This window comes from Solea senegalensis, linkage group LG15, assembly GCF_019176455.1.
Source record: "Solea senegalensis isolate Sse05_10M linkage group LG15, IFAPA_SoseM_1, whole genome shotgun sequence".
NCBI lineage: Eukaryota > Metazoa > Chordata > Actinopteri > Pleuronectiformes > Soleidae > Solea > Solea senegalensis.
In genome coordinates this window covers 4,205,911-4,218,518 of record NC_058035.1, presented here as the reverse complement: position 1 = coordinate 4,218,518, position 12,608 = coordinate 4,205,911, and the positions used below count along the sequence as shown (strand labels likewise).

Here is a 12,608-nt window from a genome sequence, read left to right as displayed (position 1 = left end):
GTTTAGTATGTCGTCCGAAAATTGACAAAAAAGTCATAGTATAGTATGTTGTCCAAAATCACTCAAAAAAGTCATAGTATAGTATGTCGTCCACAATCAAACAAAAAAGTCATAGTATAAAAAAGTCACTGGAGTGGGAGTGAAATATTATTTTTAGTGGCTCAGTGTTTCTGTCTGTTTGAGTTTCCGTACTTGCCAATATGACCAACAGAGGCTAACAGAGGCTTGTTGTTAAGTCAGCCATTTCTGATTGCCTTGTTAAATGTACACAGACGAAAACTAAGCACATTTTTGCCACAGTTTTAGTTAGTTGTCACAATTCAGTTTCAGTTAGTTATCCTTTTTTTTACTCTAGTTTTTATTTTTATTTCATTTAACGAATATTTTTTTCCAATTTCAGTTTTCTTTAACTAAAATAACCTAGGTAAAACCACAAAGTTGCTGTGTTGATTTTATGTATGAAATACCATGCAATCAAATTGACCAGGTTGCTAGCAAAACCAGCTAACATTGACGTTTATCTATCCTCCATGGAAATGAGAACTCACCTTAGTCCAGCGTGATGTCATTCCCAGTTCTTGCAACATTTGAGGCAACGATAATGCACTATGATAAAAATAAAATACATGTACAGTATAATCCCAGTCACAGGCAGGTAGTTTCAATCGTGAAGTTGTAATCTCAAGGTATAAACTTCTCAAAAACTCTCAAAATTGCTGCCGCTAGCTCAATAACAGTAGTTTTTACATTAAATAAAACCAACAAAAAATTATTTTTATATTCAATGTATACATGGTATTGTCCTGGAGTCTTTTGACTTGCTATGGTTTTATATGCTTAGTTAGCCAGTTAGCAAACCTGGCTATAATGCTAACATTAACCAGGAGATACGTCCAACAATTCAAAATGGCTGCTCCTAGCATCGAACTTCAGTCAAAAGAGTTGTTTTAAATTTGAATCACTTATTATTATTTTATTCAATGTACACGTAGTACTGTCCTTTGTCTTTTTAAAAACACATTCCTATGGTAATTTCATGTGTAGAATCCTGCATCATATGTTTATCAAATGTACTCGATAGTTAGCAAACTTAGCAATAACACTAACATTAACCTGTGGAAAAGAATGAAGCTGCATTTTACATGATTTACAACTGAATGTTTTGAACACTTAACAAAACACTTTTTATCACTCAAAATAAAGACATGATGCTATGGTGTTTTTATGTTTGAAATACCTGGTTAAGTGTTTTTATAAATGGACAAGATTAGCTTGCTAGTTAGCAAACGTAGCAATAACACTAACAGTACTCTGGAAGAGAATGAAGCTGAATTTTACATATTTAAAAACACATTTGTGAACACTTTACAAAACACTTTTTTAGCACTCAAAATTGGTCATCAAGACATGATGCTATGGTGTTTTTATGTTTGAAATACCTGGTAAAGTGTTTAATAAATGGACAAGATTAGCTTGCTAGTTAGCAAACTACAGCAATAACACTAACATTAACCTCTGTGGGAGAGAATAAAGCTGCAATTTAAATAGATATAAAGATAAAAAGAAATTCTCTGGGGAAGAGAAAAGTCCCATGAAGCCGATCATCAATCAGAACAGCAAGTTATTTTTTTATTTATTGTTTCCAGCTGCACTGTATACTATATGTTCACCTTTTACAAGAAACAAATACAAATACTCACACTAAAAACCAAACAATCCGCTAGCAGCCGTCTCTTGCTATTATTGTGGAGCTAAAGGGATGATGTGGCTGCTGCTGTTCACAGAGGGCACGGTGCCTCCAAAGGGCCACAGCTGACTTTCATTAGAGCAGACAAACAACCAAAAAAAAAAACAAGAAGAAGAAACTATAAGGGATGAGAGGGTGGGGTCGGTCACATAAGACTATGATTATAAGAACATTTATCAAGGCAATACAAACCTAACAGGACAGAAAACCTCCAACATTGGGAAAAAAACATACATTTAATATATAAAAAAAAATATATACCACAATGGAGACATGAAAAGCCAAACATGTAGACTTACTTTTTTTCCTTATCAGATTCAAAGGTTAATCATTGTTTTCCTGAGTCACAAAGAAATGTACTGATTTTGTTTGTTTGTTTGTTTAACTCGCTCGTCAGTGCTGCAACGTCCACACAGAACTGATCTGGGACACTGTTCATGACAAATACCAATTTAATGTTGTAGGTATCTCAGTCCCAACAGAGTAGAAAAAAGTTACAAATTGAACGGGTCCTCTGCACAGCAGCTATTCTGACAGCTCACAGTAGGAAAATCACAGGTGTAAATAATCTAATTACTGACAACTGAGATCCATTTAGCTTCGCCAGTTTCGGGGTGCACGCTGGTTCACTGTGACATTTTTCAGATTTGCGTGAACTGAACAGAGCCACATGTTAATGTGACGTCTAACACCAGTGCTTCTCCTGCTAAAACAGATTTAAACGGCTGCTGAGCAAAGGACTCATTAAGGTGTCACACTTATTCCATTTAAATTACCACAAATTACATTTGTCCTTACGGAAGAGGATTGAAAGCCACATGAAAAAAAACATATTGGAAACAAACAAAAAAAAAAAAAAAAATTGCCTGAATTCTGAGAATTTTTTTTTTGACTTCTCAGAATTCTGACTTTTTCTTAGAACTCTGAGAAAAAAGTAAAACTTGGAACGTAGAAACTTAGATTTAGTCATAATTCTGAGAAATAAAAAAGTCAGAATTCTGACTTTAATCTCAAGTCAACATTTTGAGATTATGTTCAAAATTCTGAGATTGTAGAGTTCTGAGAAAAACAATCTGAATTCGAGATTGAAGAGATCTAACATAAAGTCAGAATTCCGAATTGAGATAAAATTTGAGAAAAATTCTGAGAAAAAAGTAAAAACGTTGAGATTTTAATCAGAAGTCAGAATTCTGAGAAATTAAGAAAATCAGAATTCTGAGATTGAAGAGATCTGACAAAGTCAGAATTCTGAGAAAAAAGAAAATTATTTTTTCTGAGATTTAATTCAGAATTCTGAATTTTTTTTTGTCTTTTTAAATGTTTGTATTTTGTTTCCAGAACATTTTCACATTTGACCCTAATCCTCCTTGTTTTTATTTTACCATGATCTTTTGTTTTGTTTTTTTAAACCTTATGATCTGAAACATGTTCAAGTGTAGACCACATGTCCTGCCTCACATTCAGGGGCCATGGTCACAGTCATGAAACACCAAACATGGAGTCCAGATTAGTGATGGCGTCATCCGTTGACGTTTTCTTTTCTCGTCGATACATTTAACTGTAAATCCTTTCATTTTCACACACTGAGGAACAGAACTAAATAGATATTAACTTGCAAAAGAAACACAGAGTAGAGGATTAACAGACGAAAGTAGAAAAAAAAAGAATAACAAGACAAGCTGTGGAGGAAGGAACGACAAATGGAGTCTATCTGCCCTTTCAAGTTCTTTCTTCCTACCAGGGAGGGGTGGGGTAGATTTCCTTCCTGCACGTGGTCGTGTCAAACGTGTCCCAGACGTCGTCAGGAGGAATCTCCCTAAAATATACTCGAAAATAGAGACTAAAAAGTGAACTCAATGGAGAGGAGATGATGGAGGGAGGAAAGGGTTTTGGTTTCAGTCCCATCTCAGTGCGGCAGCTCGTGAACATCGACTGTCCTCACTTGGGCTTAGTGGTTTCATAGAAAAAGAAAAGATGTGTGTGTGTGTGTGCTGGTAGGTTCAGGTGGCTGAAGTCAAGCATACGGTGAGATGGTTGAGTTGGTATACGTCGTTTTTTTTTTTTGTTTTTTTTAACCCTCCCCGCCCCAGCGCTCTGTTACGGCTACGGCTCAGTCATGTGCTCTCTCATGGGGTCGACGTGTTTGTTGGAGGGTTGGTTCGGGGAGGTGGCCTGTGACGGGTGGGTGCCAGGCGGCAGGGTGTGGGTGATGGGGATACCCCCGGGCAACAAACCCTCCATAGGTCCAGGAATCCCACCGGGGGCGATGCCTACCACACCAGGAGGGAATCTGGAGGTGGGAAAACAAGGGGTTAGCGAAAGAGAAACAGAAAACTTTCACATTTTTGATTTCCTGTCACAATAAAAGCACAGAATCTGATGGAAAAAAACAACAGTTTTATTTAATGGTGCTCTATCGAGGATTACAAAAGTCAATGTGTGGACTAACCATCATCACCTCTGTGAAACAAGAACAGAAATGGTGCAAAGTTAAAACAGTATGAAGGCAAAACACGAGACAATGTTAGGGACCTAATCTGGTGTAGAGGACCAAATTCACCCACATTACAAAAAAAAAACACATAATTTCTCACTGAATTACTTTGGGATTTTAGACAATCTGGGTTCTATTTGATGCTTCATTCTTTCCAATTGTATTTAGAAAATAAATCAAAACAATAATCAGCATCAACTTATTTTGGTGATGACAATTGTTCTTAGTAAAATTCAGAAGTCAAAATTACAACAGAAAGTCATAAATATGAGAAAAAGATGAAACTGTCACATATAATAATGACTTTTTATCTAATCATGTCATCATCTTAGTGGACAATTTTGACTTTTTATGTTGAAATGGAAACTTTTTATCTCTTGTTAAGTTTTCATCTTTTTTACTTTCCACTTGCAGAAATATTATCCAAATGACTGAGGAAAATAGAATTTTTCTTTTTATAATTTGGGTGAACCATTCCTTCACTACCAGGAGTTAAAAGGGGGGGAGTGTTGAGTTTGTTGTGAACTATGATGTGAGACCCACCCTCACCCCATCTTTACCCGTGACTCTGAAACGAGGCAGTTTAGATTAAGATCCTTATTTCAATTCTTTATTTCCAATGTGTCGTAACTTTAAACATACAAATGTCTTCATAAAAATGTCCCGTCACTACAGTGATGATGTGGTCGTGTTTCAGGTCAGTGCTGGGGGAGTTTAAGGGGCACTAATGAGATGCTGAGTGATGTGGGGAACAGTTCAAGGACATGAGAGTGAAGAAGGAAAAAAGGGCTATATGTAGAGAGAGATTTCAATGGGATTTGGGATTTTATTCATGATATTTTCTTTTTTTCATTTTCTCTGACCTGTGGGGTCAGCAGTAGTAGTTTTCATTTACCTGGTTGAGAATTACGTATATAATTTGTCCTGCATTCCCCCCGTTGCTATGGCCTGTACCATGGTTTGGTTCACTCGGCTGTGTGAGAGAAGCAGTTCAGTCTGGTTGAGACAATTATAGAGACTGAGAAACCAGTGGATAACTTCACTTGGGCCAAATTCTACGTAGAAATGTGCCACAAAAAACTAGGACCCAGTCTAATGATCAATTAGAGGGACAGTTTGGGTTATTTAAAATGTGGTCGTATGAGGTACTTGAACATAATCAGCGCTCTGCGCGCTCCCTGCATCGAGAACCAGCCTGAGAAAAACATTTATTTTAGCCACTAAACAACTTTAACAACTTTACATCACAGCACAGAGAAGTTGCTGATCCACTTCTGACTCCATTATAAGTTGAAATGTGCCATTTTGTGACTTTGGTGTTTCAAATTGTCTGTGTGAGTAACTTATAAAACGAGGCAGCAGTAGATCAGGAAATCCATTGTCCTGCTAAAGCTAAAATAACTCATTTTCTCTATGGACTTTGGTGTGGGAAAATTATTTCTTTACAAATCAACAAAAACTTGAGTTTGATTTTGCTTTACACTGCCAAATGGTAGGATAAAGGAAGTTAAAGTAGTGAACACTACTTTATCAGGTAAAGCCTTCATTAAATGGCTTTTTTTGAAATGTTTTCTTTGAGCTTGTACCTGCCAGTCCTCGCTCAGTCAGCTGTTTGTAAGACACTGACTATGTACCTCAAGTACCTCATAAAACCACACTCCAAAATCCCTCAACTAAACCCCTGAAGAAAGTCAAAAATGTACACATATGAACATTTAGACCACACCTCCACCACTGCAGATGACACAGGTGATCTCTGTGCAGTGTGAGTTGCCTGCCTGCTTCACTTAAATACAACTCCTACCTGTAGGCGGCGCCATTGATCTCAGGGTGAATCTGAGGCTGCTGCTGCTCCATCACTCCCCACGGTGCCGAGGTGACAAAGAACTCTTTGTTGACGCAGTTTCGGAGGCTGTCCGGGATGCGGCCTGTGTTATGGAGGGAGTGAACACCGGTGAGCGGCTTAACCAAAAAAAACAAAAACAAAAAGGATTACGGTAACCAGTGCACGTAGAGACGTCTCCATACCGGTGATGGCTCTGCGTATTTCTGTGGCGGCGGCCTCTCTCATCTCCAGAGACGCCTGCTCGCTGTACCAGGCAGTGTGTGGAGTGCAGATCAAGTTGGGGGCGTCTTTTAGGGGACCTTGGGAAAAACTGCAACAACAAAAAACAAACAGAATTGAGTGTTTTTACACAGATGTTGGTCCTGTGTACATAAACAGTGTCAGACAATGTTTGAACAGTGAAGCAAAAGAGTTTAAAACTGTCTGAAAGTGTGCGATCGTTGACACCTGAAAGGCTCTGACTCGTGGACGTCGAGGGCGGCGCCGCGTATTCTGCCTTCTTTCAGAGCCTGAGCCAAAGCTTTCTCATCAACCAGACCTCCCCGTGCCACGTTGACCAGGAAAGCACCTTGACGCATCTACACACAAAACCACACACAAAGAAAAATAACATACATTTTTATTCTCTCATGTACCTGTCACATTCCATAGACACTCACACAGGTTCAGGTCTGTGTTGAGAGGAATTTTTTGACTGAAAATTCATAATTTGTTGGAGCATGTCAATACCTAAATCTAAACAAAATACTATGTGTAATAACCAAGAACAAGGAACAAAACTTTGATTTGTATGATACACTGTTAAAAGCGGCATAGAAGAATTCAGTTCCATCTTTGTCCTTAATTAGGCTTCACAGATATATTAAATAAATATACATACGTGTATATGTATACAGTACATGAAAAGACTAACAAGGCAACAAGATTAACAAAAAGACAAAGATCTCACACCGGATGCTTCAATATTCTACACATTTTCTATCTATGAATTTCAGCAGGTGTCTTTTGCTCAAAGAGAATAACATCTGCACTTCAGTTTATGTCCTCCAGGTGGCAGCAGTGACCAGGAGGAAAAAGGGTGTACATTTATGCAGGTCCTTGAATTTGTCATAGAGCTGCAGAATTTGTGGGGGCTCATGTCCAATTTGGGACACATGGTGGTGCAGTGGATCCCGGTTCCACCAAGGGCCTTTCAGCCAGGATGCCTTTCAGCCAACATGCAGAGGTCATTTTTGACTCTAAATTGACCGCAGGTATGAGTGTGAGAGTGAATGTTTATCTCTGTGATAGACTGGCGACCTGTCCAGGGTGTGCCTGCTGTGACAGCTACCCCCTGCTCCCCTCATGTGGAGGATAAAGTGGTAGAAAATGAATGAACGTCCAATTTGGAGACTAAAAAAGTCAGTGTCCAAATCATAAGCCTTTACACTTTTGGCGGTGAAAGTGCACACCAGGATTAAGAGACTGGCCGTGTTTTCAGTCTGCTGGCAACTGTGACTTGGTAGGGCAGTGGAATTCCTTCATTTTGTCACCGACAGCTTTGTTGGTAACTGACAGCAGTTGTGGTGAGGCTGCTCAGACTAATCACACACTTTCAAAACAAAGTTCCGCAAACAAAGAAAGCACACATTTACTTTTGTTCTGCCACCACCCGCACCAGCTTTTCATTCTAATTCCACTGAGATTTTCTGAACCCCTGTGTTTCTTTGCATGTTGTTGTTCCAAGTACCTTAGCACTCATGTTAAAGAGCCAGTGATTGAAAGTTGCCAACAAAGCAGCGCTGGCAGCTGAAGAATGCCAGTGGCCGGCCAAGTCAGCTAACGGTTCGCTGGCATAAAGCTGTTCTACCAACCTCAGAGAAACATTAACTCCGTAAAAAGAATGTGCAGACGGCTTCAGACGGTAATGAGAGAGAACGAGTGCCAAATCAAAGCTTATCAGCTCTTGATAATTCCGCTCTGACAGCCTCTCGGACAAAGTTGGATTTTTTAATGGAAAGCAGAAAAATCTGTTTCCTCTACCTTCCGTCGCCTCAGTCTCAAAGAAAAAAGGGAAGCGGATTCTTCAGCTCTTTCTGTGACCGACCTGTTTGATGGTGAAGTCGTTGATGAGGTGGTGGTTGTGTTCGTTCAGGTTGCAGTGCAGGGAGACGCAGTCGCTCTGGTAGAGCAGGTCCTGGAGCGTGTAGACGCGCTGAACGCCCAGCGAGCGCTCCAACCCGTCCTGGAGGTAGGGGTCGTAGAAGATCACGCTGAAGCCGAACGCCTTGGCGCGCATCGCCACTGCCTGGCCTGAGCGACCTGAGATGCAGAGAAAATGCAGGAGAGGAGTCAGATCAAAGTCGTCTTTTTCATGACAAACTAACACTATGATCGGGGGGGGGGGCGGCAGCACCCCCGCCTTCCTGTGCTAATGGCCAGAAGCTATAAAAACATGCTTCCCTTGCAGGTTAGAGTATATTGCCTATTGTATACATTCCCACTGCAAACAAAAACCATGTGTGAGTGGAATTTTTAGATAAGAGCCAAAAGATACAGAAGCTGTTCCTGTTTCTGCTGATCATCATCGCCATACAGTTGGTGTCGTCAAAACAAACCTGCCCACTCTCCTCTCAGGATGAGACACAATGAGCAGGTCAGGTTGGGACATTCTCAGCTTTCGTTCATGAAGTCCAAACACTCCCACGTATGGTATGTTGCCATACGCTCTTATAAACTCTGAACGCCTCTGCACGCACCTTCCAGACTTCATCACCTCTCGCAGTGAAAGCCATAAAGAAGGTAGGCTCACCAAAGCCGATGAGGCCAAGCGTCTCCCCTCGGATCCTTGCTGCCCCTGACGCCACCTCGCGGATCTGCTCCACACTCTGGACCCGCGTGCCCTCCCGGAGAGCCTGGTACAGCCAGGTGTTCCGTCGATACAGGTTGAGGATGTGACAAAGTGTTGAGTCTGCCGTTTCTTCTACAGCCGCTGAGGGAATATTACACACTGCGATGCCTGGAAAACACACAATGACAATGACAGATGTGCCTCTTTTAAAGCAAAACCAGAGATTGCTTTGTCCTCCAGTGTGCTAAGTCACAAATATGCTACAAACAACCAAGGTTGCACAGTAATAAAAAATAAAATACCACTGAGAGCACTGGCAATGTTACAGTGGTTACACTTTTATATCTTTATACTCAGTTCTTCTTTCAAACTGAACATTTTTATACTGCTGCTTCAACGGTGCGGATCAAAACATCACGATGAAAAAGGTGCTGACTCTGGAACCAAAATAAAGTTGTAGAACACAAACTTGGACCTCCACGTGGGTTTCACGGCTACGTATGTTACTGATCATTTGACCTGGAAATTAAAGCCAACTATATCCTTTTCCACTGCACACAAAACTTAGATGTTAGCCGAGTGGAAAAGGCACAACGCGTAAAATGATAAGTGATCTAGATGCTTCACAGATGTGTTTTACAAGTGAACAGAGATTTATCTGTACTTAGATAAGGATGAGTATACATTTGTTTCTAATAATTTTGATTATAACGATCAGTGTGACTGTGAAAAGACGCTCATTCAATGTTTGGTGCATCTATTACCACAAGGTGGCCTTTAAATTTACAAGGTTTCTTGAATGTATCTTGAAGCCGTTCTCTAACCTCAACACACGGAAATTGGACTTTCCCAACAGTCCGTACAGGAAGTGACTGCCGGGCACGTTTAATTTGAGGTGGCTGTCCGGCATTATCCGCAGATAACGTTTGTGACGAATGGACGTAAATTTGTCTATAATGAAGGCTTCAGATCTCAAATAACACTGCAGAGGGCTGAACTCCTCCTCTCAAACCAATCATATGCAGAAAGAAGCCAAATGGGAATCTGAGTTCCATATCAGTCACAGCATCTGCTCTGCACATGCGAATGCTTACATTACATATTCTGTTTACAGTATATCATACTGCTTGTTACATGTGTTATTTATGTGAAGTTAATACATCAAGCAGCATTTGGATTGGCCCCAATCCAAACGTGCACTTTCCCTTATCCATGATGCATATTGCGATTAATTCTTCATTTCTTCTCATGACTGAGCCATATGTGCACACATGACCCTCCTCCTTCATTATCCTCTCCACATGATAACTGTCCTCCACTGAACGATCACAGTTTTTTTTATTATTATTATATCCGTCCCCCCTCCTCCTCTTTTGTCTCCATCTGTCCCTCAGCCTCACCAAGCTCGCCGGCAGCCTTGATGTCGATGTTGTCGTAGCCGCTGCCAATGCGGATGATGATGCGCAGTGCCTTGAACTTCTCCAGGTCCTCTCTGGTCAGAGTGATGGTGTGGTACATCATGGCTCCTACAGCCTCATTCAGCACCTGAGAGGACATTAGAGAGCATCACCACCACCACAGAGACATTAGCGAAATCAGACCATTTAAACTCATAACGATGTGGGGGAAATGCTACGTGTTTTTATTACAGGCTGCCTAGATTACTGATATTCACCTTTTACTGGTTTGCAGAAGAGAGCCATGAGAAAATTACAGTTCATTCAAAATGCTGCAGCCAGACTTTCAAACAATACACAGCAATACACACAACACTCTCTGCCTGCATCACTGCACTGGTTACCTGCACAGACTGTGTGTACAAATGGACAAAGTCACCTCAGGGCTTCATAACAAGAGTTTGTCCCTGCAACCAGCAGACTAACTCCATCTTTATATACAGCCTTTGTTTTTTAAAACTGATTTTTAATGTTATTCATATATAAAACCACAAATAATAAAGTGCCCTCATTCATTAGTGAACGTCCCTCTTTTGGTTTGTGGACAAAACAAGATATTTGATATCATCATTTCCAGGTTTGGAATCAAAATTAACATTGATGGACCAAATAAATACTAGATAATCGGCAGATTAATGGATTATGAAAATAATAATCCATTGCAGCTCTAATTATCATTATTGATATTATTATTATTAGTAGTAGCAGTATTTCCTCAGTGATCATGCTGTGTTAGGGATGGTTTGTTGTATTTTGATGTGCATTTTTTGTTTTATTATAATCACAATGTCATCAGCCCCATGATTTTTCCTCAACAGTACGTATTAGCGATTTGCCGCGACCAACGCAAGTCAAGACTTTGTTCCCAACCTCTCATTTTCCTGGACCCAAGTTTGCCTTCTATTCTCCATCTAAATGCAAATGGACTGTTTATGTGTGCTCTAAAATACAAGTGGCTGCCTGTTTATTATGAGTGCTTGCCAAAGCTTGTTTTTGTCACAATCCATTCAGACTGTATGCAAACAAGCCCGGAGTGGATGCGGGCAGCACCATAAAGTAAACTGACAGCTGCTGAGGAACCACAAAGCATAAGCAAGAAGCTTCTGCGGGCAACGGCCATTTAAACGTAACAGGTTTAAATTCACAACCTGATAACTGAATTAACCTAACGAAGCCGGATTAGCATAGCCATGAATTTTCATGCGTTTTTATTGCTGTGTAGTGGAAGGTGGATGCTAGAATCAAGGTTGAAGCTCTCCTCGGGCATTAATGTCATTATTACTTGAGCAGAGCAGGTCAGTGAGCAGGCTTTACAGGAGACAATGCTGGAAAAATGACACAGAATCACATTGTTAAGCAACAGGAACATAAGCCGGGAGTGGAAAAAATGAGCTAATGGAATTTGTACGGCACTAATTGGTCGAAGTCGTGTTCTGCAGTTTGTGCTGGTGTGGCGCGGCACATGTGTAAGTTCACGTTGTTTATCAAGCACAGTGTAATTATAGCGAGGAATCATGGAAATTGCAAGAAAGCACATAAAGCCGTTAACAAAAACAACGCTCTGCTGCTAATGGTACACTAGTGTACTGGCCCATTTACAAAGCTGTTAAGTCATTCGCCAATATTCCTGTGTGGTTTAAGTAGGTGTGAATATACTGTTTAACTATAATTAGCTTTACATGTTAGAGTTGGAGCACTGGTTTAGCCCGGCTTTATTCACCCGGCTGTCTGTCTCCAAGCTAAGCTAAGCTAAGCTATTCACGCACTCCATCTACAACTAATATTTAGTGAATTTTAGAGCCGGCAGGATTATCATGGCTAGCTGTTTTCCCCCTTATAATTAGCTTAATTATTACCATGTAGATATTATCAATCTTCTCATGCGAATATTGTGCATTAATTTTGATATCTGGAAGCTAATGTTAGCTAGTTAAATAAATTGTAGTGCTAATGTCTTGAGCAGAGAGTGACATGACACTTCCTCTTGTTTTGCGAGCTGGTTAGCATTTACATATGAGAACCTAAACCAAAATGCTAAACCTTGTATATAAATATGCTGCTTTAAAAGGAGGTTCTTTAGGCCTACAGACTTTTTGAACATTCCCCGCATAAAATTAATGATTTCGTAAGTCTAAGCTTTCTTTTTTTTTTTTAAGGATTACCTGTGTGGAACTGCTTAAACACCCTCAGTAAACACAGGTAGCAAGGAACGTTGCATGGTACACAGGTAAGTC

At 40.2% G+C, this 12,608-nt stretch overlaps 1 protein-coding gene across 6 annotated transcripts in view; it reads right to left on the bottom strand.

Moving 5' to 3' along the window:
- Nucleotides 1-3,083: 3,083 nt before the first annotated feature.
- The window catches only part of ctbp2a (C-terminal binding protein 2a), a 75,227-nt gene continuing 65,702 nt past the window's right edge, over nt 3,084-12,608 (bottom strand). For 4 of the 6 annotated variants that reach the window (XM_044045545.1, XM_044045546.1, XM_044045542.1 and 1 more), the window contains 7 exons: nt 10,318-10,462; nt 8,879-9,085; nt 8,174-8,388; nt 6,535-6,665; nt 6,270-6,397; nt 6,046-6,169; nt 3,084-4,037 (listed from right to left, as the gene is read on the bottom strand). In XM_044045545.1, coding sequence (XP_043901480.1) covers nt 3,851-4,037; nt 6,046-6,169; nt 6,270-6,397; nt 6,535-6,665; nt 8,174-8,388; nt 8,879-9,085; nt 10,318-10,462 — 1,137 coding nt within the window. In that variant the 3' untranslated portion in view covers nt 3,084-3,850. Of the gene's footprint in view, nt 4,038-5,136; nt 5,238-6,045; nt 6,170-6,269; nt 6,398-6,534; nt 6,666-8,173; nt 8,389-8,878; nt 9,086-10,317; nt 10,463-12,608 lie in introns of those variants that run through there. The other 2 variants (XM_044045543.1, XM_044045544.1) reach the window with 2 other exon arrangements.